This window comes from Syngnathus acus, chromosome 9 (genome assembly GCF_901709675.1).
Source record: "Syngnathus acus chromosome 9, fSynAcu1.2, whole genome shotgun sequence".
Classification (NCBI taxonomy): Eukaryota; Metazoa; Chordata; class Actinopteri; order Syngnathiformes; family Syngnathidae; genus Syngnathus; species Syngnathus acus.
Genome location: NC_051094.1, coordinates 5639127 through 5661573, shown reverse-complemented (window position 1 = coordinate 5661573; position 22447 = coordinate 5639127). Strand labels below are relative to the sequence as shown.

At 41.9% G+C, this 22447-nt stretch overlaps 5 protein-coding genes across 7 annotated transcripts; 4 read left to right on the top strand and 1 right to left on the bottom strand.

The window, feature by feature from the left end:
• Positions 1 to 267: 267 nt before the first annotated feature.
• ostf1 (osteoclast stimulating factor 1) lies at positions 268 to 3637 on the bottom strand. Of its 2 annotated transcripts, XM_037258195.1 has the most exons (10): positions 3462 to 3626; positions 2052 to 2098; positions 1810 to 1860; positions 1622 to 1685; positions 1495 to 1548; positions 1314 to 1421; positions 900 to 949; positions 740 to 818; positions 465 to 563; positions 268 to 370 (listed from the first exon to the last, which is right to left on the bottom strand). In XM_037258195.1, the coding sequence occupies exons 1-10, from the start codon at positions 3493 to 3495 to the stop codon at positions 312 to 314; spliced, it is 645 nt and encodes a 214-aa protein (XP_037114090.1). In that variant the 5' UTR covers positions 3496 to 3626; the 3' UTR covers positions 268 to 311. The 2 variants fall into 2 exon arrangements, with proteins under 2 accessions (XP_037114090.1, XP_037114091.1); XM_037258196.1 differs by lacking the exons at positions 268 to 370; positions 465 to 563 and adding an exon at positions 577 to 617 and having other exon boundaries at positions 722 to 818; positions 3462 to 3637.
• A 462-nt stretch (positions 3638 to 4099) lies between these two features.
• nmrk1 (nicotinamide riboside kinase 1) lies at positions 4100 to 6495 on the top strand. Its single transcript, XM_037258198.1, has 8 exons — positions 4100 to 4557; positions 4853 to 4943; positions 5072 to 5120; positions 5261 to 5426; positions 5678 to 5749; positions 5832 to 5938; positions 6043 to 6126; positions 6200 to 6495. Exons 1-8 carry the CDS (start codon positions 4511 to 4513, stop codon positions 6208 to 6210), a joined length of 627 nt encoding a protein of 208 aa, XP_037114093.1. The 5' UTR covers positions 4100 to 4510; the 3' UTR covers positions 6211 to 6495.
• Positions 6496 to 6619: 124 nt separating this feature from the next.
• On the top strand, positions 6620 to 9266 carry LOC119126770 (gamma-glutamyl hydrolase). The gene is made up of 9 exons (XM_037258188.1): positions 6620 to 6856; positions 7305 to 7419; positions 7493 to 7543; positions 7613 to 7697; positions 7827 to 7965; positions 8080 to 8186; positions 8459 to 8552; positions 8670 to 8807; positions 9111 to 9266. The coding sequence occupies exons 1-9, from the start codon at positions 6745 to 6747 to the stop codon at positions 9227 to 9229; spliced, it is 960 nt and encodes a 319-aa protein (XP_037114083.1). The 5' UTR covers positions 6620 to 6744; the 3' UTR covers positions 9230 to 9266.
• Positions 9267 to 9655: 389 nt separating this feature from the next.
• On the top strand, positions 9656 to 15429 carry rnf122 (ring finger protein 122). 2 transcript variants are annotated; one of them, XM_037258207.1, is made up of 6 exons: positions 9656 to 10017; positions 12754 to 12910; positions 14133 to 14178; positions 14254 to 14295; positions 14369 to 14448; positions 14866 to 15429. In XM_037258207.1, exons 1-6 carry the CDS (start codon positions 9993 to 9995, stop codon positions 14975 to 14977), a joined length of 462 nt encoding a protein of 153 aa, XP_037114102.1. In that variant the 5' UTR covers positions 9656 to 9992; the 3' UTR covers positions 14978 to 15429. The 2 variants fall into 2 exon arrangements, with proteins under 2 accessions (XP_037114102.1, XP_037114101.1); XM_037258206.1 differs by having other exon boundaries at positions 9663 to 10017; positions 14366 to 14448.
• A 2607-nt stretch (positions 15430 to 18036) lies between these two features.
• LOC119126753 (chondroitin sulfate N-acetylgalactosaminyltransferase 1-like) lies at positions 18037 to 21665 on the top strand. Its single transcript, XM_037258144.1, has 9 exons — positions 18037 to 18406; positions 18885 to 18985; positions 19153 to 19331; positions 19403 to 19619; positions 19710 to 19811; positions 19928 to 20109; positions 20178 to 20272; positions 20768 to 20849; positions 21254 to 21665. Exons 1-9 carry the CDS (start codon positions 18044 to 18046, stop codon positions 21526 to 21528), a joined length of 1596 nt encoding a protein of 531 aa, XP_037114039.1. The 5' UTR covers positions 18037 to 18043; the 3' UTR covers positions 21529 to 21665.
• Positions 21666 to 22447: the final 782 nt, after the last annotated feature.

The following is a 22447-nucleotide window of genomic DNA, read 5'->3' as shown; positions in this document are numbered from 1 at the left end:
CTAGGAATATGTAGAATGACACTTTTCTTAATTTGACTAAGGAGCAAACAAGAATAATCTGTGCGCATAAACACAAAGCATTAGCAGTTGTATGGAATCAATGGGTTTCTGCATTTTTGGTCCCTTTTGAGCAACCACACTAGAGACAATTTCTCATCTGCAAGTTTCAAATTGCACGGCTATGATGTTGAGGGCTTGATTCAGAGTTACAGTACCAACCACGCCGATGGGGGGGGTGGGGGACGCCAAGGTCCTTTTTTTATTTTATTTTTTTTAAAGTCGCTGATCACACTTCTGCACGCTCCTTGTCCTCAGTCCGAGTCCTCATCGTCCAAATACTCCTCGGCGTTGCTGTGCGAGCGGGTGATAGCTAGGGGGGGATGGGGTGGGGTGGGGAACACAAGGTATTTTTTCATTTTTTGTCTTTATTGGTAACAAATGCAACATGGTGATTTTGGTCTTACTGCTGGCCAGCTTCCTCTTGAGCAACGAGGCACACTGCGCATTGGTGGCCATCTCCAGGGCCAACTTGTTCTCATTATTCCGAATGTCTGTCCGCGCATCTGAATGTGAAACACACCTTCTATATACAGTACCTCATGTGACCTGACTTATGCTTTTTTATTTTGGTCTAGAGTTAAAAAATATGAAACAGCTTCTGTGTATCATCATCTAGAAAAAAATGTCTATCATAAATACAGCTCTACCTCTGAACGAATAAAGAGATGTAAATACTCACCCTTGTTCAGCAACATGGCCACAATGTCAGAATAACCCTTCCAGGCGGCAGCGTGCAGAGCAGTGTCCCCAAGCTTATTCTACCAAACAAATCTTGATTGAAATGCACTTTATTTTTCATTTAACATCAGTTTTCCTAATTGTTTCGAATTTGTCCTCACCTGCTGGTTGAGTTCCACACTGGACTGGCTGAGCAGAAGCTCCACTACATCTAAAAGGAACAAGAGAAACAATTCAAAGGGACGGCTGAGTGAGATTACTAATACATTACAGTCAGACAGGAACTTTGACACAAATAACTTGTATAGTCTCAGTTCCTGTAAAGTGGAAGGCACTCAAACAACTATCCATCATTTAGAGTAAGATAAAGAACTCTTAGCTGGGGGAAAACTGCGGCGCTTGCAGTTACTAGTGTAGCTATGTGTGAGGTCACTGAGTCTGTGTGTGAACATTCGGGCGTGAGCTGTGGCTGACAACCGGTCTTGCGTGAGAGTGCTCATCGTTTGCGTGTTCTCGTTTTGAATAAATGGCTGAAAAGTTCTATTCGCGGCAAGGCTTGGTTACAATCGATGTACCTTTGTGTCCCCCGTGACATCCCCAGTAGAGGGCAGTGTTGCCAGCCTTGTCCAGGCCATTGATTCCCACTCTGTTCTCCAGACATTCCCTCATCCAAGAAAGATTTCCTAAGCAAATATAGAAAAGTTACAATTAATAATAATGTGGGAACAAATGAGGTAGCTGAGTGGGTCGCCTTACCTCGTTTGGCCGCTTCGTGCATTGGGTGGTCGATAGACTCGGCCTCCTCCGTCACTAAAACAGACCACAGGTGTTCTGAATTGGGATTCACAGATGCGAGACTTTGAGAAGTATTTTTCCCGCTTACTGTAGTTGCGCGGAATAAGGCCCGTCCTCCCCCGGCATGTTCCTTTCCACCAGTTACTGTCACTCTGAGGTCAATAGGAAGTTTGGAGAGAAAAAACAAACAGCCCACAGTATTTATGTTGCCCCAGAGGAAAGTGTTTGGAGGACACATTACATAGTGTATAAGATGAACTTTGAGGTCTGTCTTACCGTGTCAGAGATGTAGAGGATGTCTCCTTCTTCAAAGTAAAGCTCATCAGGCTGCAACATACAAGAACCACAGTTCAACTAGCTGCTCGTTTGTAGAAGCTTCAATGCATTTCCCGACTTGAACAACTCGAATACAGCAGAACCTCTAAAGTCCAACGCATCTCAGTTCTGCTCTATTCCTGTCGGAAATAATCTGTCCCAGTCTGACTTTGAATCCTTTACTCAGAAACAAATGTTCTTACCGTTCTGGGCTCAAAGGTGAACTCGGCTCGGAACACCTTGACTTGACCTGCAAGCAAAACAACAGAAGACATCAGACTGTGCACAACACCAAAAAGCAAAAGGAAATGCCCTTGATGAAATCCCTACAACAAAAGGTGCGCGCTCGCGTGGATTGTAACGGCTAATTTGGGCTAACGATGACCTCTGTGCATTGCGGTAGCACGAGTCACAACAGCTCGTCAGCCTCGGGTGCGAACCGCACTCCTGGAATGCATCCGTCTTGGAGCCTTCGGAAGGTTTGGATGACACTGGCATGTATTACGCAAGAGTTCAACAAATCTAGCCTGCAACTAATAGAAAAGGTTTACATGCTTGTGTGTTCAAGCTGGCAACTGTAGCTGTGTTTCAGGCCAGCGGCTGAGTGGCCCACAAACACACCTCAGTTCTGTTAGCCGTTTCTGCACACTCCACAGGCCCGGTCATGTCGATCTCTCGCAACACAAACACCATATTTAGCACTTTTTTTTTTTTACCATGAGTGCAATCGAATTACGTTCATGATGACACGTGACAAGCGAACATCCTCAAGCAAGGCTCCGAACTTCACACACATGCAACTCCACATCCACATGACATCATGAAGGCATTTTCCATCGACGCACATCCAAATAAATGTTTCTCCGTGAACTACAAAGCCTAAAATGTAACATGAGCACTCCACACTCCACATGTTGCATATTTCTTGCAGAGTAGGCCCAATTTAACAGTTACACATTTTAGATCAGGTAGTGGTTATATTCATGGCACAACAATGTCTTAATTCAGCGAGGATATATGTTTACACACACTGTTGGTGATGTGTTTAAGTGTGTGTTAAGTGTGAAGTATAGAACGATGCACATTTCCGCCATGCTGCTACTACTGTTAATGTCAATATTCGCTTCGTTCCCACCATTGCGCATGCGCAAGCGGAGAGGTGAACGGTACATATGCATCATTTGACATTTTAGATAAGAGTGTCGTTCTTCGCACACAACCCTTGTCTTTGCTAAAACGATTCTATCCGCGCAGGGATGATTGAGATGGTGGGGGGGTGTCTGTCACAGACGCTTACTGTTGATTGGCTTTTAACCTATGACCCCAAACGCAGCACACTCACCTACGCGACTGGTGCAAATAGGGAAGTCAGAGGCCAGCCCACTGTCTTAAGAGCTCCATCGCTACTTTCGTCCTTTTTAAGCCTTTCTTTCACTGCCCACAAGTAGACTTGACAACTTTCTTCTGAAAACAGTCGGGAGATGTACCAAACCGTATTCAGGTTGCACTATTTTACTTTCTACCGTCCACTCGCGCGTCTCGAAACGCGCTAGCAAGGTGTTCGATATTAAGTTTCGGCGAAACCAAAATATCCAACGTAATGTTGCTCTTACCTGGCTTGGCCGGCTTGGGGGGAGGCTTGGACATTGGCGCGGGTAAAAGTCAAAAGCAAATCAAACGCCCCGTAAAGAAATAAAGTGGGGTAGTTCGCTGAGTTGGACAGCACTTGGGTGTCACTCCCTTTGAGGAAGTCGAGGCTGCCTCGGGCTACGCGGAAGTGCTACTCTGCACATGCGCACAGTCTCGTTAATTATGAAAATGTTGGATTTGCTTGATTTTTAAAATTAATAAATGTTTATTTGTTTACATTTCACTTGATTTTATATAACTTAACCAGTTCTTATTACTGTTCTCAGCATATCAGTTTTTGGAAAATAATTTGATAAAATCCATACATCCACTTATATTTAACTGTTCAAAGTCAAAGTCAGCTTTATTGTCAATCCCTTCATATGTCAAGACACACAAAGAAACCGAAATTCCGTTTCCTCCATCCCACGGTGACGAGACATACAAGTAGGCGACACAAAACAAAAACAAGAAGGCACAAACCATAAACAATAAATAATAATAAAATAAAATGAGCGATGAATAAATAATAGACCAATAAATAAGAGGGGCAAAACCGAGCCAGTGTGCATACAGCAGACAGCAAGAACAGGACGCTACGCCGAAAGGGGGTAGTTTGTAGTTGTTCTGGTAATACATTGCAATAATGTATGCATGTGTATAATTTTAAATGAGTATTTTTTATTCCCATAGATTCATGTTCTTTTTAATTTTATATATTTCACTTTTATTTCATTTTATTTTTATTCACATTTATATTATGTACGCCCGTGACCCTAGTGAGCATAATAATGAATGTATTTGTTTATTCATTTACATTTTTTACGCGTTTACCTATGCTGACGTCATACCGAAACCAGCCAATCGCAAGGGTCGGAAGACGGAAGTTATGAATGAGTACAAGTTCATTCTGAATGTAGTTTAGAGCTGCATGCGTTACCGCCGTTATTTCATGCATATTGTTTTTTTCCCCCAATGATACGAGCTTTTTATTTACCTGTAAGCATAGCAGGCAATTGCTAACCTCCCCCGAATGACTTTCGCAATGAATATGAAGACACTAATAGTAGGCGTGGGTGGGTAAGTACTCAACATTTTTCTTGGCGTGCATTTTCCTCCATATATATATATATATTTATTTATTGCCATTTGGTTTACCAAATAAAGATGCCAACGTTTGCAGCAAAGAAAAATGTGTAATGTAAAAATGGAGAATGTGAGTCAGGCAAGTGACGTGAGCGAGTGAAACCATGCCCTGCGTGTTATATACATTTCTCATAAGTGTAAATAATTATAGTTCAATTGACGTATACTACTGTTTTTAGCTGGGTGTGGTTTCCACCCCCAAAATATTCTCATCATTCTTTTCTTTAAGAATGACCAATGGGGGAAAATCGACTCTTTCTAGAAGTTTGAAGGAGAAGATACCCAACAGCTGTATCATTGCACAGGATTCATTTTTCAAGGTAGACTCATTCCGGGGTGGGGGAACAAAATTCTATCAGTGATTATTTCAATATCCGTGAACTACTGAGGCAAATATTTTAAATTTGTGAAAAATATGGGTTCTCCAACTTGATAATCTTTCGTCCAGGATGATTCTGTGGTGTCAGTGGATAGTAATGGCTTCAAGCAGTATGACAGTAAGAATGGCACATGCAGCAAATATAGTCATCTTTCCAAAATGTTGCTCATCACTTTATAAGACAATCTATTGTGAATAAGTATATTCTGTAAGAATTTGAACCAGCTGCTTGTACCTGACTCTTCAACACACGTCTAGCGCTGGACTCTCTCAACATGGACGACATGATGAGCTGTGTGCACGACTGGCGAAGAGATCCGCAAGCTTTCTGGAAGAAAGTGGATCAGACCGCGGAGAAGTTGATGCCATCACCCAATCACGTGTTTGTGCTGATTGTGGAAGGTTTCCTGATATTCAATCACAGGTTAGCAAAGGCAGCGATTATCACAAAATATCAGGGATATTTGTTTTTCAGGTGTAATTTCAGGAACAACATAATGTGTGCTACAAGTGGAACTTAATTTGACCTCTCTAAATCTAATTAATGTAATAGTTTTTTTTTTTTTTTTTAGCTGTAGTATTTATGCTCCAATTGTTATGAATTTTGCCATTGGGCTCCCATTATAGAACAACGTATTGTATAATAAATAAAGAATGGTAAATCTTTTTTTGCAGACCTTTGAATGAGCTGTTGAACAAAAGATACTTCCTGGAAATACCGTATGACATCTGCAAGGAGAGACGGAGGTAAATGCTTTTTTCGTATTATTCTTTTGTTTTATATGTTGCATATATAAACATACAGGCATTGCTTGTGTGGAATGAACAGTTTGAGGGTATACAAGCCACCTGACCCGCCAGGCTACTTTGATGGACACGTATGGCCTATGTACTTGAAGAACCGCCAGGAGATGGAGAGCACGGCAACGGGTATCGGTGGGTCTCCGACGGAATGACGAGGACATGGCTGTTTTAACTAGTGATGGGTTTTTTTTGAGGGGGGGTCCTATATATTGAAAACATTCTCACTCCACTTGCAGTATTTTTGGATGGATTGAAGTCAAAAGAGGAACTGCTGGCTGTTGTGTATCAAGATATTAGTAAGGAAATAAATATGCAAAGAGGTAAGTTGTCTCTAAATTGCATACATATATATACAAACATAATTCCGTTTTTTTTTTTACTTTTTATTTCCAGAGAAGGATTGAAATCCTTAATGAGTTGGAAGACCTCAGTCACATGTCTACCAAAAAGACTAATGCATTATGTGGCAACATGTTTACATTTATAGATGGTTAAAAGTTAAAACCATTAGAATTGATAGGTGCAGGTTCACAACACTTTAAACGATCGACATTTGAACACAAATAGCACACTATCACATGTAAAATGTTACAATATTCACAGGCATATATTCTTTATCCTCGCAATAGATCCAACAGCTTATTATAATGCAGTATCTTATGAATAATAAATGGTCAATACAAAATTCAGTTTTTGTCCACTTTTGTCCACGTTGCACAAAAATCATCTCTGGTGTGTTTTTACACACTATGTCCTACTACAAGCACGTGTCCTTCCTCCTAAAGAGTCCACACTTATTTGTGTACATGTGCACGTGATTAGTCACATTTGACTTCCTCATTCAACAGAACGTCGGCAGAACTTTTAGACCTCTACCAGTGCTAATTTGCTGAAAGACTTTTGATTCATTTGAATTGAATCCAAGTTCAGGCTTTACAATGCGATTGTGCTCTTTTCTTGGTGTTCTTTTTGTTTGGGGATACTTTTGTTCTCACGAGGCCAAGCTGATTGGACGCAACCAGAACATTGTGAATGACAGACCCGTCATTGGTAAGTACAAGAACAGCAAGTGGTGACTGCACGGTACGAGTTAGATAGAGGAGATAGTTGTTATTGATTTGGTTGGAAAATTAATGTGATTAAATATTCACATTTCATGTGTGTAGTAAAAGATGGGCAAGTCTAATAATGAAACTGCTTTTAAATGCAAAAACCTCAAAATGTAAAAAAAAGTGGATTTTAAAAAATCTCATTGAAAATTCCGACACATTAATAAAGTGAATTTAAATCCAAAAATTGAAGCATTTCAAGTTGTAATTTAACTTGAAATTCAAAATCTTAAAAAAAAAAAAACCAGAAAAAAACCCCATCAAATTGAAAACAGACACACATCTTACACATCGTATTTGGAAGTCTTTATAATGTGAGGAAAAATATTTCCAGCCACTAACATACTATACCACAGTTGATTTTTGTTGTTTCTTTTGTTTCCTTGCAGGTATTTTGACTCAGATTGTTTCAGATGCAGCGATGAAACAATACGGGAGCACATACATACCCGCTTCCTATGTCAAGTACATTGAGTCTGCTGGCAGCAGAGTGATGCCCATCAAGTCAGTTGAGAACACATTCAAAACATATTTGAAATCTTCCATTTGGTGTTTATTTTCATCTTCACCCTCACAGACTGACGCTCACCACCGCACAGTATGAAAACATCTTTAGCAGGATAAACGGGTAAGCAAACGTTAATCGCATCACCAGTCAACTGACGCATCCCGCTCTGACTCGTGATTTGTGTTTCAGTCTCCTTCTCATCGGCGGCGCCTCCGATCTTGAGACGTCTGACTTTGCAAGGGTGTCAAAGATTTTTTATCAACTCGCTCTCAAGGTTTGTAGCCTACTGTGAGCTTTACTTTCATCGTTACCCACCTAAAACGTGACCACGTTCAATGCTTGAGTACATTTCGGAGTCTGGCCTGCTCTACTTTTCCTTATGTATGTTATGTGGACATAACAGGCCAATGAGGCAGGAGATTACTTCCCAGTGTGGGGTACGTGCTTGGGCATGCAGCTTCTCACAGTCCTGGTGTCTGGCCACAACCTGCTGACCAGAGCCACAGCTGTGAATGTGGCACTGCCTCTCAACTTAACACAAGGTTTGTTTTGTCTGATCGCCTCATATAGTGCATCAGTATATGGTACGAGGATCAAATTTGAGGTCCGGCTCGAGTGTTGGGTTCATTAATTTGTCTTTTATTCCTTTCTTACAGCGGCCTTCTCCAGTCGCATGTTTGATGGCTTCCCCAAGGAGCTGATGAAAGCTTTGCAAAGAGAACCTCTCACTGGTCATTTTCATCATTATGGACTTGCAGTAAAAGTAGCTGTTTTTTTATTGATATATCTTAATTTCGAACATATTTAAAACATGAAAATAGGGAAAAAATAAATAAAACAAATAACACTTTAAAGTGTCATATCTAAGTCCATGAAACAAACAAACAAAAAACCAACAAATTGAAAAAAAACGAAAAAAAAAACAATGGATGCTCGAAAATGAGTAGGAGGAATCATAGCTGTTAAAAACAAAACACTCTTCCACTTATTTTGTTTAACTTAACAACTGTCATTAATATAGTATGTTGTACCCAGGCCTTCAAGCAAAACAAAGATTTGATGGATTTCTTCTCCTTGGTCTCTACAAATTTTGGTGAAAATGGCGTCAACTTCATCTCGACCATCGAAGGTTTGTGAAAAACCAATCATCTTACCCAGATGCACCTTGGAGACAGTGTTGGTGTTCCGATAATTTTGTCCAATTGGTGAATGTGAAGTAAACAACGTTTATATATTGTAATTGTAGGCAAGCAATTTCCCTTCTACGGGGTGCAGTGGCATCCAGAGGTGAACCGTTTTCAGTGGGACCACACACTGAGCTTTCCCCACTCTCCTCACGCCGTCCAGCTGTCGTCACTCCTGGCCCAGTTTTTTGTCAATGAAGGTCAGCCTCCTAATGAGATCAAACAAGCAATAATCGCAGGTCGGCTTTAGACCTCGTTTTGGAACTAGTTTCACTTGCTTCGTCTAACCATCCATTTTCTGTAGCGCTTGTCCTCATTAGGGGGAATTGGAGCTTATGCCAGCCGACTGACCCGCCAGGGCACGTCTAGACTAACAATCATTCGCATGCATATTCACGCTGATTGACGATTGGTCTTCAAGTATTTATTGTAGTGTTCTATCATGTGCAAGCTTTTAGTAATAGAAGAATCACATTTATCTCATTTCTGCTTTTTTTTTGCAGGGAGGAGAAGTTTACATAAGTTTGATGACCCTAAGGAGGAGGCCTTGAAGCTGATTTACAGCTACACGCCCGTTTTTGCGGGAAACTTCAGCGGTTATGAGCAGATCTATTTCTTCTGAAATTTCTCTGTCATTAAAAAGGTTGAATTTCGCAAGGCATGGGCACTCACATTAGTTTGATTTTTTTTTTTTTCTTCTTAACCCTTAGTGGGTCAAAAAGAACCTGAATCGAATAATTTAACATTGCAGGTATTCCTTGAAACGAATTGTATATTATATATTTGAAGTTGTTTGTTTTTCAAATCTAATTTAGAGGTAATATTTTTTTTAAATGGGGCGGAGGGTGCACATCTGATTCTTAACCCCTTGAGAAGCGATGATACACGATATAAGTTGATTGGAGTATTTGTCCAATTTCGAGTAAAAGAGGAAGTCACAGGACGACCTCGGATGTCGGGAAACACTTCGTGAGTGCAGACGACGTGCACGCACATTGGTCCCCATGCACGTCACTGTCCCCGCGGGGGAGAGAGGGGGAGGCAGAGGGCGGAGGCTGAAAAAAAAAAATTGAGACAGTGTTCCAGTCTCCCCCACAGATGCTGATGGTCTCTCCGTCCGTATGAGGAATTAGCGTGACGAATAGACCCTGGACGACTAACTTGACGCCCCCCACCCTCCTCGCGCTTTGCGGAGTGGTCAAGCGTGGACGAAGCAGAGGACGATGCAGCTTGGATCGTGCGCGCTTGTCTTCATCTGCTCTTGACTTTGTTGGATGACCTCATCTTAACTGCCGGGCACTTTGTTGAGGTCTGTCATCCGCTTGTTTGAAACAGCAGTCGGACGTTCCAAGAGAGAGACCTCCCCCCCGACCATCGATGCATTGATGCACCCCTCCCAGTGGTGCAACGGTAAGCATCAAATGTAGTGCAGCTTCAAAACAAAAAAAGAGCTGAAAAGCCATGCAGACAATGTGTTCATTGTTTTCATAATTGTGTTCTTGCCGTGAAATGATGATGATAAGATGATGCTGAATAACAACCACATGAATCAGCTTGCTTCATTTTGGGCGCAGCAGTCTTGCTGCTGTTTGGACACGAACAATTCGTCCCTTTGTGTTGCTCAAGTCCCCTCCTGTTTTTAAAGTGGCAAAAGAATGACATCCTGCAGGGGGGGGGGGGGGTCTTATTGATCCATGATCACTTGTGGTTTTATAAAACAAGAAATGTGGCACACTTATATACCAGGATAACTGCCTCGCATTTTTTAGGTTCTATGAACCAAGCTGCTTGCATCTTCCAAAAAAAAAACCCAGCCATGCTAAGTTGAGGTGTTAATATGTGTGAATGGCTGTTTGTCAATTTGTGCTATGTAATAGGATGCAACCTACCTCTCACCCCAAAGCCTGCTGACAAGGGCTACTGCTCACCTTCACCAAAATGAGCACCAACTGGATAGATTCATTAAGCTCACAAAGAAAATCACCACTCTGTATTAAGTATGAAAAGCATTGACAAGCCAATGACCGCAAACAGCAATGTGAGGATTATTAGGATCACAAGACACGTTTATTCGTGTACATTCACTTCACAGTGGCTCTGTATTAAATATCAAATGTTGTGTCAACAAAATCTTATGTCACGATGCTTTGGGTTCAACCTACTTTGTTGTAGCAAGCAAAGCAGCCTTTGACAATCCTCCTCCTCCTCCCCAAGCGAACTGTTGAATATTTGATGCTGTCTTTGGTGCTCACCCCAGCAGTTTTGTGTGTAAAATAGGACAAAACCCCGCCAGGAGCTGTTTGAGGAGATCCGTAATCACACGGGGGCTTTCCCACCGTAATATGTCTAGCATGCAAAAATGACTATTGGATCATTCTTTTTGCTAATGTTATCCCTATAGCCACGCCCCTAGTGTTGTCCATATATAGGTCAGTAAAACCACCAGGGCAAAAAAAGCTTAGTAGCTTTTTCAGGATTGGGTTCTTCACCTTTACTTTGCCCATTTAGCGAATTGAATTGAGGCTACATTCAAATCTTGCTAGTTTTAAAACGGCAAACTCCTACAGTTGGACGGATGTCGACGTAGGCCGAAAAGAGTTGTCCTGTTACATTACTCTTAATTCCTAGTCATTTCCACATCAACCATGAAAATGACCCATTTAACATTCATAGCTCCCCGTGCACGCAAACGTGGATGAAGAACATGCGTGCACTCATGCGTGTAGACAGCAGCGATAAGGTTAGAACGTGCAGTACGCTTGACCCAGATTTACTGAGTGCGTCTGTCGTCGGCTCGCAGGTGTCATCAGCACGTCTGTTCATTTATTTGCATGTGTGCACGCCGTCGCCAAGGGTGATCGCATCCTCGCGTCGGGTAATGAAGTTGTTTCTTGCGGCGGAAGTCGGCAGCAGGACGCTGACGAGTGCTGATTAATAGCTCGTTCAGACAGAATGGAGTGCAGAGGCGTCGCTATCGATCCCCTCGGGGCTTCAATTTTGGCGGAGAGGAGGGAGTCAAATGCCACATGGAATGTTATTTTTGTTGTGAGGGGGGGGTGAATGAGACCATGATCAATATGAAAACAGAGTACAAAGAAAACAATACCTCAGGAATGAAAAGGTCGCTGTCCATTCATCTATCCTCTCTCCTTTTCATCATTGTTCATTCTGCTTTTGGCATTTATCTTCATCCCATCTATCCGGTTCATGCATCCATCATTCACGTCTTCTTCTTATCTTTGTGTCTCAAAAGGTGTGCCCCAGGGTAGGCTTTTGGGCCCACTATTGTTCATTATTTCAATGATCTCTGTGAGAACTACCATCCATCCATCCACCTTCCTTTGTCTTACCTTTCTTGCTCGAAATGTGTAAATCAGGTTTTCCTTCAAAGTCCGCTACTGTTCTCCACATTCTGCCTGTCTGTAATTTCTCCATTCCTCCACATCTGTCCATCATTCACACTATTTCTTTCAGTATTCCAACCCTTGTGTACACTCGTGCATTCATGTATTCATCCATCTAATCATTGGCCCATGCATGTCTCTCAACTGTATGGACAAAGCCCCGCTGTGACATTTTGACAGTCTTTGCAAACGGCAGGCGTGCTTCTGTCTTTTGTGCCTCTGTCAGGAAATCAGCAATTATTTTGAACAGGCTTAGATGTTCAAACATATCACTTTTGTAACACAAGGCCAGCTACGAATGCCTCGTTTTGCCGCTTGCTTGTCAACAGACATCGTCCTCAACCCCTCCCCTCCTCCCGCAGTTCTCTTCCTGTAACCTTGGCGATACGGCGACATTCTCTTTTGTTGCTTGAGCAAAGAGCACACAGGAATTGAGCATCAAAGTAAAGCGTGATGAGACAAAGGAGGGCACTTGCAATGGAAACACCATCTGTTTGTGGCGGAGTTCAAGACTTGGAAACAATGATATGTTCAGTCTGAAGGGCTGTTGTGTGGGACAAGGCGTACACAGAGATGATTACTAATGTCAATTTGTGCATTCAACAAAACTCAATGCAGCTCTGCTTACCTTTAGGCTTTGGGATGATAACAGTGGTGTGGCTCTGTATCTTCACCCAATTAGGTGTAATTATTATGTCGATGTGATTTGAACTCTGTTAGGGGTCTCTCTGTCCTCACATAGGCTGCTTCTGTGGTCTGGTTCTGGATTATTCCAACAAATCGTGCGCCATGCCACCCATCACCTTCCAGGACCTGCCGCTCAACATCTACATGGTCATCTTCGGCACAGGCATCTTCGTCTTCATCCTCAGCCTCATCTTCTGCTGTTACTTCATCAGGTGAGGACACCTGGTTGAACGTTTTACAGTTTTGTTAACTCTTTGAAGAAGGAAAGATCGGGGGGGGGGGGGGGGGCAACATGAAGCCTCCCGCAGAACTGTCACCCTGTGCAATGTTGACATAACTGAGGGGAAAATGCAGAAAATAAATAAAGCGGAGGTAGTTCATACACACACACACACACACACACACACAGAACATTTCCTTAAGGCTACTGGGTATCCGAATATGGCGAAGGAAACATAATCCATTTAATTCACACAATGCACAAATGGAAGGTCGCGTCAGGGTCAGGGAAAACATCACAAATACAGATGGATGGATGGATGGATGGATGGATGGATGGATGGATGGATGGATGGATGGATGGATGGATGGATGGATGGATGGATGGATGGATGGATGGATGGATGGATGGATGGAAATAAAATCATGTCCTTCACCATCAGCTACACTTGTCACAAGTAAAGCTATTAAAAGCCATAGCGACCCCTCAATTGTTTCTCAAGTAGCTCCCTCCTAAAAACCTTGTTTGATCACTTCGTCGTGAGTCATCAGCGGTGAGTCACTTCCGGTGCGTATATTAACATGCTGCTGGTGGAGCAGGCAAGGAGTGCGAGCGAAAGCTTCATTTATAGAGCGACTGATTCATGTGATGAATGCCGGTCTTTGTCGGTCGGGTAGGGGGTAGCTTTCCCGTTATCCCTCCTTCCCAATTTCATGCGTGCTACGTGGTGGGAAAGCCAGGACCAAAAAATACAAGTCTTACCCACACACACACACACGTGTTTTTATCCAATAAGAACTGAGGACATTTCCAATTTGAATTCTCGCACACAATAGCTGTAGAAATGTCCATCATGCCCCCTTCCACGCTTAACCCACTTCTCATGGGCCTCTCGACATGGGAACCCCGCACGCATATGAAAGCTGCATCCTCACATTGTTGCGCATGGAGGTTCGCTAAAAAAAGCAATCAGCCAAAACAATAAGCCCAATGACAAAAACAGCCGATAATTGTTATTTCCCTTCTTGAAACGGTCACTCGACAAGACGGCATTTGGTCTCACAATCTTGTGTGTACTGTCTGTGTGTGTCAATAATATAAAAATAGCTGCTTAATCAGACACAGCCTGCACACTGATAAGCATCTCTCCATTGTTTCTTTTTTGTGGGGTGGCGTTTGGATTCCATGGATTCAATTCACCTTTTCTCCAATAGCAAACTTCGACATCAGGCCCAGAGTGAGCGCTTTGGATACAGAGAGGTAGACTCAACAGTTTGTCTTTTCCATTGACTGTCATTGAAGTATGTTTAATGAATGTCTCGTGTGACTCTACAGGTTGTTTTGAAAGGAGATCCAAAGAAGTTGAACGTGCACGGGGTAAGAATGAAATGGCCGTAGATGTAAATGGGTTGGAGCGTGCTGAGTGTGCTGTCTGTCATTCAAACAGCAGACGTGTGCGGTGTGTCTGGAGGACTTTAAAGTGAAAGACGAGCTGGGAGTGTTGCCATGCCAACATGCTTTCCATCGAAAGTGAGTACACAAGTACAGACTGTGTGTGTGTGTGTGTGTGTGTTTTTTTTTGTGGTTGTTATGTCACACCCGTCTTTGTTATAAGCAGGAAATCACCCATGAAACAAATTTTCATTTACCTCCATTGTTATGCAAATCTATTTTTAGAAAAAGCTCATCAAAGAAGCTCAGTTGTGCTGCTTTAGGATTTCGGTAACTTCCGCCGCTAACGGCTAAAAACAGTCTCGCCGTCCACTCCCATTGTGTCTTTTGTCGGGGGAAGTTTCCACAAGTAATGATGACATCATTTTGAGCAACTTGGTTGCTTTTGTATAAATGAATCAATCAATGAATCCTTTCATTTTTGTCGGCTTCTCCGAGAACCACTTCTTGGATGAACTGACGGGTTTTAAGGCTCACCGGTTGTTTTACACACAGGTGTCTTGTCAAGTGGTTGGAGGTACGCTGCGTCTGCCCCATGTGCAACAAGCCCATCGCCGGCCCCCCTGAGCACCACAGCATCGGCACCCTTCTGGACGAACTCGTATAACCCAACAAGTCGCTTCCCGCCTCGGCCGGAGCGGTGTCGGTGAGCTTACCGCCACATGACGGGACGGGTGGCTCAACCTTCGACGGCTGCGGTAACAACACGACAACACTTGGGGTGAGCTGAGCACCCAGAAAAGAAATAACATGTCCCTCTTGGTGAGGGATGCTGTTGCCTGGCAACCGCCCCCGAGACTGGAACCCGTCGGCTCGGCGCCTTCTGGTGTGGGGATTATGCGCGGCCACCCACGCGTCCCTCCAACTGCGCTTCTTTCAATCTTGTCCACTCACACATCATCTCATTTTCCCCTCAAGGGAGGTCAACAGCAATTTTTATGTTTTGTTGACCTAATCGATGACTTTCAAGACACTTGCACAAGAGCATTATTATGTCGACATGTTGTGAAGAAGACTACCTTTGAAGAGAACAAAGCACTGGAGCAAGGACATACTGGGTATCAAAAATGAACAAATACAGTGTTTTGTTTTAATGATAACTTGAACTACAATGTTACACAGATGAGGTATAACAAATTTGTCCTACATGTACAACAACTTTTTTTTTTTATTAATTCAATCTTTGTGGGGAATAAACACAAAGTCTTCGTTAGGTGGAATCCTCACGTGTCCAAAACTATTAGGTTTTTAGGAAATCAAATTAAAATATGTATTATTATTATTATTTAATTATTGTATTGTTTACATTTTCAATCTATTTCTAGCAATTGAGATTGCTCAATATTGTGGAAAAAAAACCACCACCCCCAGCAGGTATATATATATATATATATATATATATATATATATATATATATATATATATATATATATATATATATATAAATTTGGTATTTACACATTTTATCCCACTACATTATGATATTGACTACAATTTTCTTTATTAAAGTTAGTTATTAAAAAGATACTTATTAAAATGTACTATTTCAATTTGAATATTTGAAATAATTATGACAATAAAGTAGAATTAAAAAATCAATAATAGCTTTGATTTACCATAAAATATGTAAAGACAAAATACATTATATTTAAAAAAAAAAATAAAAATAGAATATATATTATAAAATATAAAACATTGGTTTATGGAGCGTTTTTGCTCAATTTAACAATGTTATATTGGACCTCGGTAGATTGTGCGGGTGTACCTAATGAAGTGTCCCGGGACTGCAACAGCTGTGTGGTTCTATCTCGAAGACAAATGCACTTTACATAAGACAGATCACCCCAGAGGCACCCTCTCAAGTGATTACTGGTGCTTCTGTATTTTACATTCCACAGTTTTTTCCTTCAGCAAAACACTGCCTAAGCTGAGCACAAATGTCACAAAGCACGAATGAATTTATTTAAACAAGGTGTGTCACTGTGCAATTCATGTGCAAATAGAATTGTCCACTTTTTGTAAAGTAACTGTTGTAAATGACTGGAAGCAACATTAAATCTACGTGTCTGTTTCCAACAGTTTCATTTTGTCTGGACAGGATTGCAAGTCGCGCCACCGTCAGATGAAAAAAATGATTTTGTACTCAGGAATCTCAGTTGAGAACTGTACTATACTGCCTCCTCGTGGCCAAGGTAGGCACATCAGAAGGAGCAGTACAATTTATGTGATTGTAGCATTAAATCATGAGACCAAACAATGAATATCTTTACATCCGCTTCAGTTAATCTATGTTTTCATAAAAGTACATTTTACACTGCTATTTATGTTGTTTGAGGGTGAGGCTGGAACGGAAGAACATTTTGGTGGGAGGTCCTGCTGGGGGTGGTGGTAGGTGGTGACTAAATGAGAGAGGAGGAGGATGCAAGCTTACTTTGCTTCTTCAGGGTAACTTCAAACCTTCCCACCTTTATTTCTACAACCAAAAATTCTCACAACACATGCTTTGGAGGAGGAGGAGGAATTGGATGCTAGGTGATTACTTGAGTGAGTACAAGTATTTTTTTTACAACTCATGAGCTTAAGAATGTGAAAAAGTGAATGTGTGCTGTCATGTTTGTCTGAGAGACACTATAATTTACTGCTTGTTAAGATTCCAGAAAGAGACTATGTTTTCTAGTGTTAATTCTCAAATCTTTTCCAAGTGCATTAGAAGAACACATGCATGCATGCATCTGTACTCACAACACACTTCTCTCGTAGACACACACACACACACACACATACACGGACTGGGAGTGGACGTGGAAACATAGGCAGCTCTTTCATGGGATTGGCCTCTACCTGTGCAATAAAGACGCAACTGTGCTGCAAATAAACCAATGATGGGAATACGCACACAGACACACACACACACACACATACACACAAATACACAGAGACAAGCTTGTTTCTGAGATTCAGAGGGCAGGTTTGCACTTTCAGCTCGCAGAACAAGTGAGAGCAGGATTTCTAGTGCTTTTTACTGTCATTCTACACAGTAGTATTGCATTAAAAGATGGTAGACGAGCAGCCATTGTGTCTGTGTGTGTATTTAAATAAATACATAAATAAATAAAATTGTGCCTGTTAATATATGTTAGCAGAACGCAGTGGAAAAACAACTAATTAATTTACAAACAAAGTTTCAAGGCTTCAAAAGACTGAGTTTTGCGAATGTGAAAATTATCTTAAAGAATATTTAAAAATAATCTATATTTAATGTTGTTCCAACTTAAATGATGGTATTAGCCCAAAAGTTCTACACAGACAACAAAAAATTACAGAATAAATACCGTGCGACTATTTTCTTACTCAAAACAAGATGAAGATAAATTTTAAAAAAAACTCAAGTTGTACAATTAATAAAATACAAACACTCTCCCTCAAATTGACTGTTCATTTGTAAAGTTTTGAAATGATATTTTTCTGTGATTTTAGGAGCTTCATTCATCTGTGCTGGATTCTGCTAAAAAAGTCACACTTTGCGAAGATGCTGCTCTATGAAAAAGGTCCAAATCAACCAAGTTATATCCAAACAATGATTCCAGGAGTTATAGTATGGATCAATTCTTAGTTCGTTTTTGCATATTCACATGACTTTGGTGTGGTCATCTTTCAAACTGAAGGACAGCCATGTTTAAACGATGGCTGCTGGCCCTGCTGGCCCGGGTGGGCTTGGTGGCGGCGGGCCTCTGCTGCTGTGCGGCTCTGTTCTACCTGCTGGTCTGCAGACCCTCATCCAGAGACCCCCGGCGAGACCCCTTGTGGTCGTCGGGGACCACCAGCAAGGAAGGCTACATGGCGCTGCTCCAGGAGAGGGAAGACTCCCACAGGCATTACATTGACAGCCTGGGCAAGCAGATAGCGCAGCTCAAGGAGGCTCTCCAGGCGCGGACTCTCCAGCTCCAGGAGTCACTGGACAAAGCCAAAATTAAAGGCATTCTGCCTCAGGGCCTGGAGAGTCTGCACAAAACCCCCACGCAGTCCGACCTGAAGGTAGGAATGTTGGGATGGAGCCGTATGTTAGAGGTGACCAAGCTATGACCCGGGGGCCATATGTGGTTCCAAGGTTCATTTTGAACTCGAATTGTTTATATTCCAAATCATCTTTGCTCATTGACATGGAAATTGCATTAATTCATTGTAGGTGTCCCACCCCCATGAATTTGTATTTTAATGAGGAGGAATAGCACTCCATAATATTGCGCTTAAAAGGAATCTACAGTAGAGTCCAAAGTCTTAACAGTTTTTGTTACACTGCATAAAAATGAATGGCAATTCTGTTGCTCTTTCTGGTGTGCCTGCCTTGGCCACCAGGGGGCAGTCTCAGACAGATGTGTACATTAAGAAGTCACAGCTCATCAATAACATTAGTCATGCTCCTCTGAGGATAAAGAATATATGATTGTGAGTACTGTTATATTGTTTTTGTGTTCACTCCATTCCCTCCATTGTCCCAAATGTGTCCTTCCAGGAGTTCTTCCGCTCACAGCTGAACCATGCCGAGGTCAACACGGGCGTGACGCTACTCAATGAATACGTCTTAATCCCATTTGACACTTTTACACTGCGGAGGTAATTAGGAACACCTATTTAACCTGGCATGCATATTGCATTGTTTTTAGTTTTAGAATGTAGCCCCACTTGTGTAAAAAATATATTCTAGAAGAATCATCCATTTTCATCAAAATGGTAATACCGATTACCATATTAGTGTATGGTAAGTGGGCGTGTCCCCTCAGGGTGTACCAGTTGGAGACGGGTCTGACCAGGCACCCCATGGAGAGGCCTGTGAGGAAGGACTGCAGAGATGAGCTGATAGGCAGCATGGAGACAGCACTGCATGTCCTCAATGGACCTCAGCAACACGTGGACACCAGCAGGAGAAAGCGCACTTTCTCCCCGTCAGACTTCATCGAGGGTGATCGTCTATAGCGTCCTAAATGATCAAATTCCTTTGTTCGGTGCATAAGTGTTTTGTTGTACTCACAGGGCTGACCCGCACCGAACGGGACCGAGGTACTGTGTACGAGTTGATGTTCAAAGGCGACGGGCCGCGGGACTACGCCAAGACGGTTCTCTTCAGGCCTTTCGGGCCTTTGGTTAAAGTGAAGAGCGAGCTAGTGGACACACGCAGCATGCTCATCAACATCATTGTACCGCTTTCCAAGAGGGCGGATACATTCCGCCATTTTGTTCACAACTTCAGGTAAATTGCGGGAAAAATTCACATCATATGTCATTGTTGATGGTGATTATGTTCTTGTGTGTGTACTTGTGATTTTTTGTTGTTGTGCAGAGAGGTGTGCATCCAGCAGGATGGTAGGGTCCATCTCACAGTGGTCTACTTTGGCCATGAGCAGATTGACCAGGTGAAAGCCATCCTGGATCAGACAACCAGGTAGCTGCGCAACTTCTCCTCTTTTAGAGAAAACCAATAATTGGATGTTTGCTTAAATTTAGGCAGTAGGTCTTGACACACAGTTCCCAGTTCTGATGTAAAGCTTCCTCCTCCAGGGAGACCCGCTTCAGAAGCTTCACGCTGATCCAGCTCAATGAGGAGTTCTCACGTGGGCGGGGCTTAGAAGTGGGTGCCAGAGCCTGGAGGCGAAGTCAAAACGTCCTGATGTTTTTCTGTGACGTAGACATCCACTTCACAGCAGACTTCTTGACTTCCTGTCGCCTCAATGCAGAGCCTGGTGGGTGCTCTTTGCACATTTGACAAAAAAACTTTCGTCTTTGATAAGTATCCTTTGTTTCTGAGCAGGCAAAAAGGTGTACTACCCGGTCCTCTTCAGCCAGTACAATCCATCTATCATCTACAGTAATTACACTCATGTACCATCTATCCAGGAACAACTGGTGAGTAAAAGACAATGGATGAGAAAGGAACCATGCCCCGCTCCATTTTTGGAGGTTATGATCCAGAGCACCTCACAATAACTGAAAACGACGATGTAAAAAGTAGAAATACACTTTTTAAACAGTCTCTGGGCATGTTTCATAGCATTTATGGCACTTGTTATTATTATTATTATTAATATTATTATTATTATTATTATTTTAAGTCTCTAAAGACAATGAGAAGTTGATTAAGACATTCAATAATGTTTTTCTAATATACAATATTATACAATATTATATTATACAATATTATACAATACAATAAAAAGGAGCTGATCTTGAAACACTTTATTTTTTATTTACCCAGTTTTAAACACTGCCATCTAGTAGACAAAGGTAGAATTGCATATATATGTATCCACAAAATAGCGTGACTAAAAACCTGGAACCTGTGAAGGGGGGTTTATCTATTTATTTATTTTATTTTATTTTCACTCCTGTTTTTTGTCTCAGGTGATAAGTCGCGACACAGGTTTCTGGAGAGATTTTGGCTTTGGGATGACATGCCAGTACAGGTCGGACTTCCTCAACATAGGTAATGACTCATCAACATGATGAAGAAATGCTGCATTACCGTATTAATGTATTTACATGAAATGGAAACAAGAGTGAATATATTGATATAAAAGAAAATGACTGTATTCCTCATTTGTAAGATCAAGGCATTTATTAGGGTGGAAGACCTTAGGAAAAAAAAAATTAGAACAATAATAATAATATCATTACTACTCAATGTCCTTGTTTCCCTCCCTGATGTCATAATTGATTTCATAAAGTATTGCAGGTGACAGTTAAACCACATTATGAAACGACTGCAGGAAATGTGTGCAAACAATAAAGGAGAAATAAAACGAAGTAACATTGACAAGGAAGGCAATTCATGACTGTGGTGCTTGGGGACTTTCCTGTTCACTGTTTAAACGCTCACATCCTTTGCAGGTGGTTTTGACCACAGCATTAAAGGTTGGGGTCTGGAGGACGTGCACCTCTACAGGAAGTACCTGCACAGCAAACTGATGGTGGTGCGAGCCCCGTCACGTAGTCTCTTCCACTTGTGGCATGAGAAGATGTGCAGCGATGAGCTGCCGCCGGACAAGTACCAGATGTGCATGCGGACCAAGGCCATGAGCGAGGCCTCGCACGGCCAACTGGGAGAGCTGCTCTTCAAAGCTGACATCCAAGCGCACCTCGAAAGGAATGGAAGACGCTCATGAAGGGCTGCACATTGAACTCTTAATTTTAATTTTGTACTCGGATTAACGGAGATGTGTGTTATATAGTAATGCTTTGAGATCCAAATTTAATTTGATTCTCCAATCATCTTTCACCATTAAAATGAATGGAAGCCTACCCCTGAAAAACAACACAAAATTCTGTAGTGTTTTTAAATGAGATAATAGCATTACTTTACAGGTATATTTTAGTTTATAAAATCAGAACACAAAAACGAAAATAAAACACGTTCAGGATAAAAACAAATAAAAAATAGAAGACTGCAGGAAGTGATTAAGGTATGAATCAGGGTTTCTGCAACAGTGAATAGGGTGGAGGAGAGCAATGTTTTTCTCAAGAAAGAAAGCTATTTTCAACAGGTTCCTTGAAGCCAGGAGGGGTTACTATTGGAGATTACAATGTTGTGGCAGTGGAGGGGTTGAGTTTGCTTTGTTTTTCATCCAGGATTTGATTTCACAGAGAAGGTTTGACACGTTAGAGTAGGTGGAGCAGGATACGGGACGTAATCAGTGTAGCAGGGGAACTTGAGAGCTTCACACCATGATTTGGTCAACTGGGACAAGGTAGCGGAAGAAGTCACAGGGACCAAGTATTGAGCCCTTGGGCACACATTGGGACTGGGAGGTGGGTAGGGAATATCTGGAGCAGTTGTTGATGAAGACTGTAGCCAGATGAGGGCGGTGTCGGTGATGTTGAAAATATATTGTGGAGGATGGGATGGTTGATATTGTCAAAGACAGCTAGAATATGTAGGAGGATGACCATCACTACTGTTATGAACAAACCAGGGAGGTGGCTCAACTTGGGACAACCAAGTACATCTTTGTTTTGCGCCGTGTTCAAAACAAACAGGGAAAATGAAATGGTGAAAAATATTTTAATGATACATCTCCTCATAGT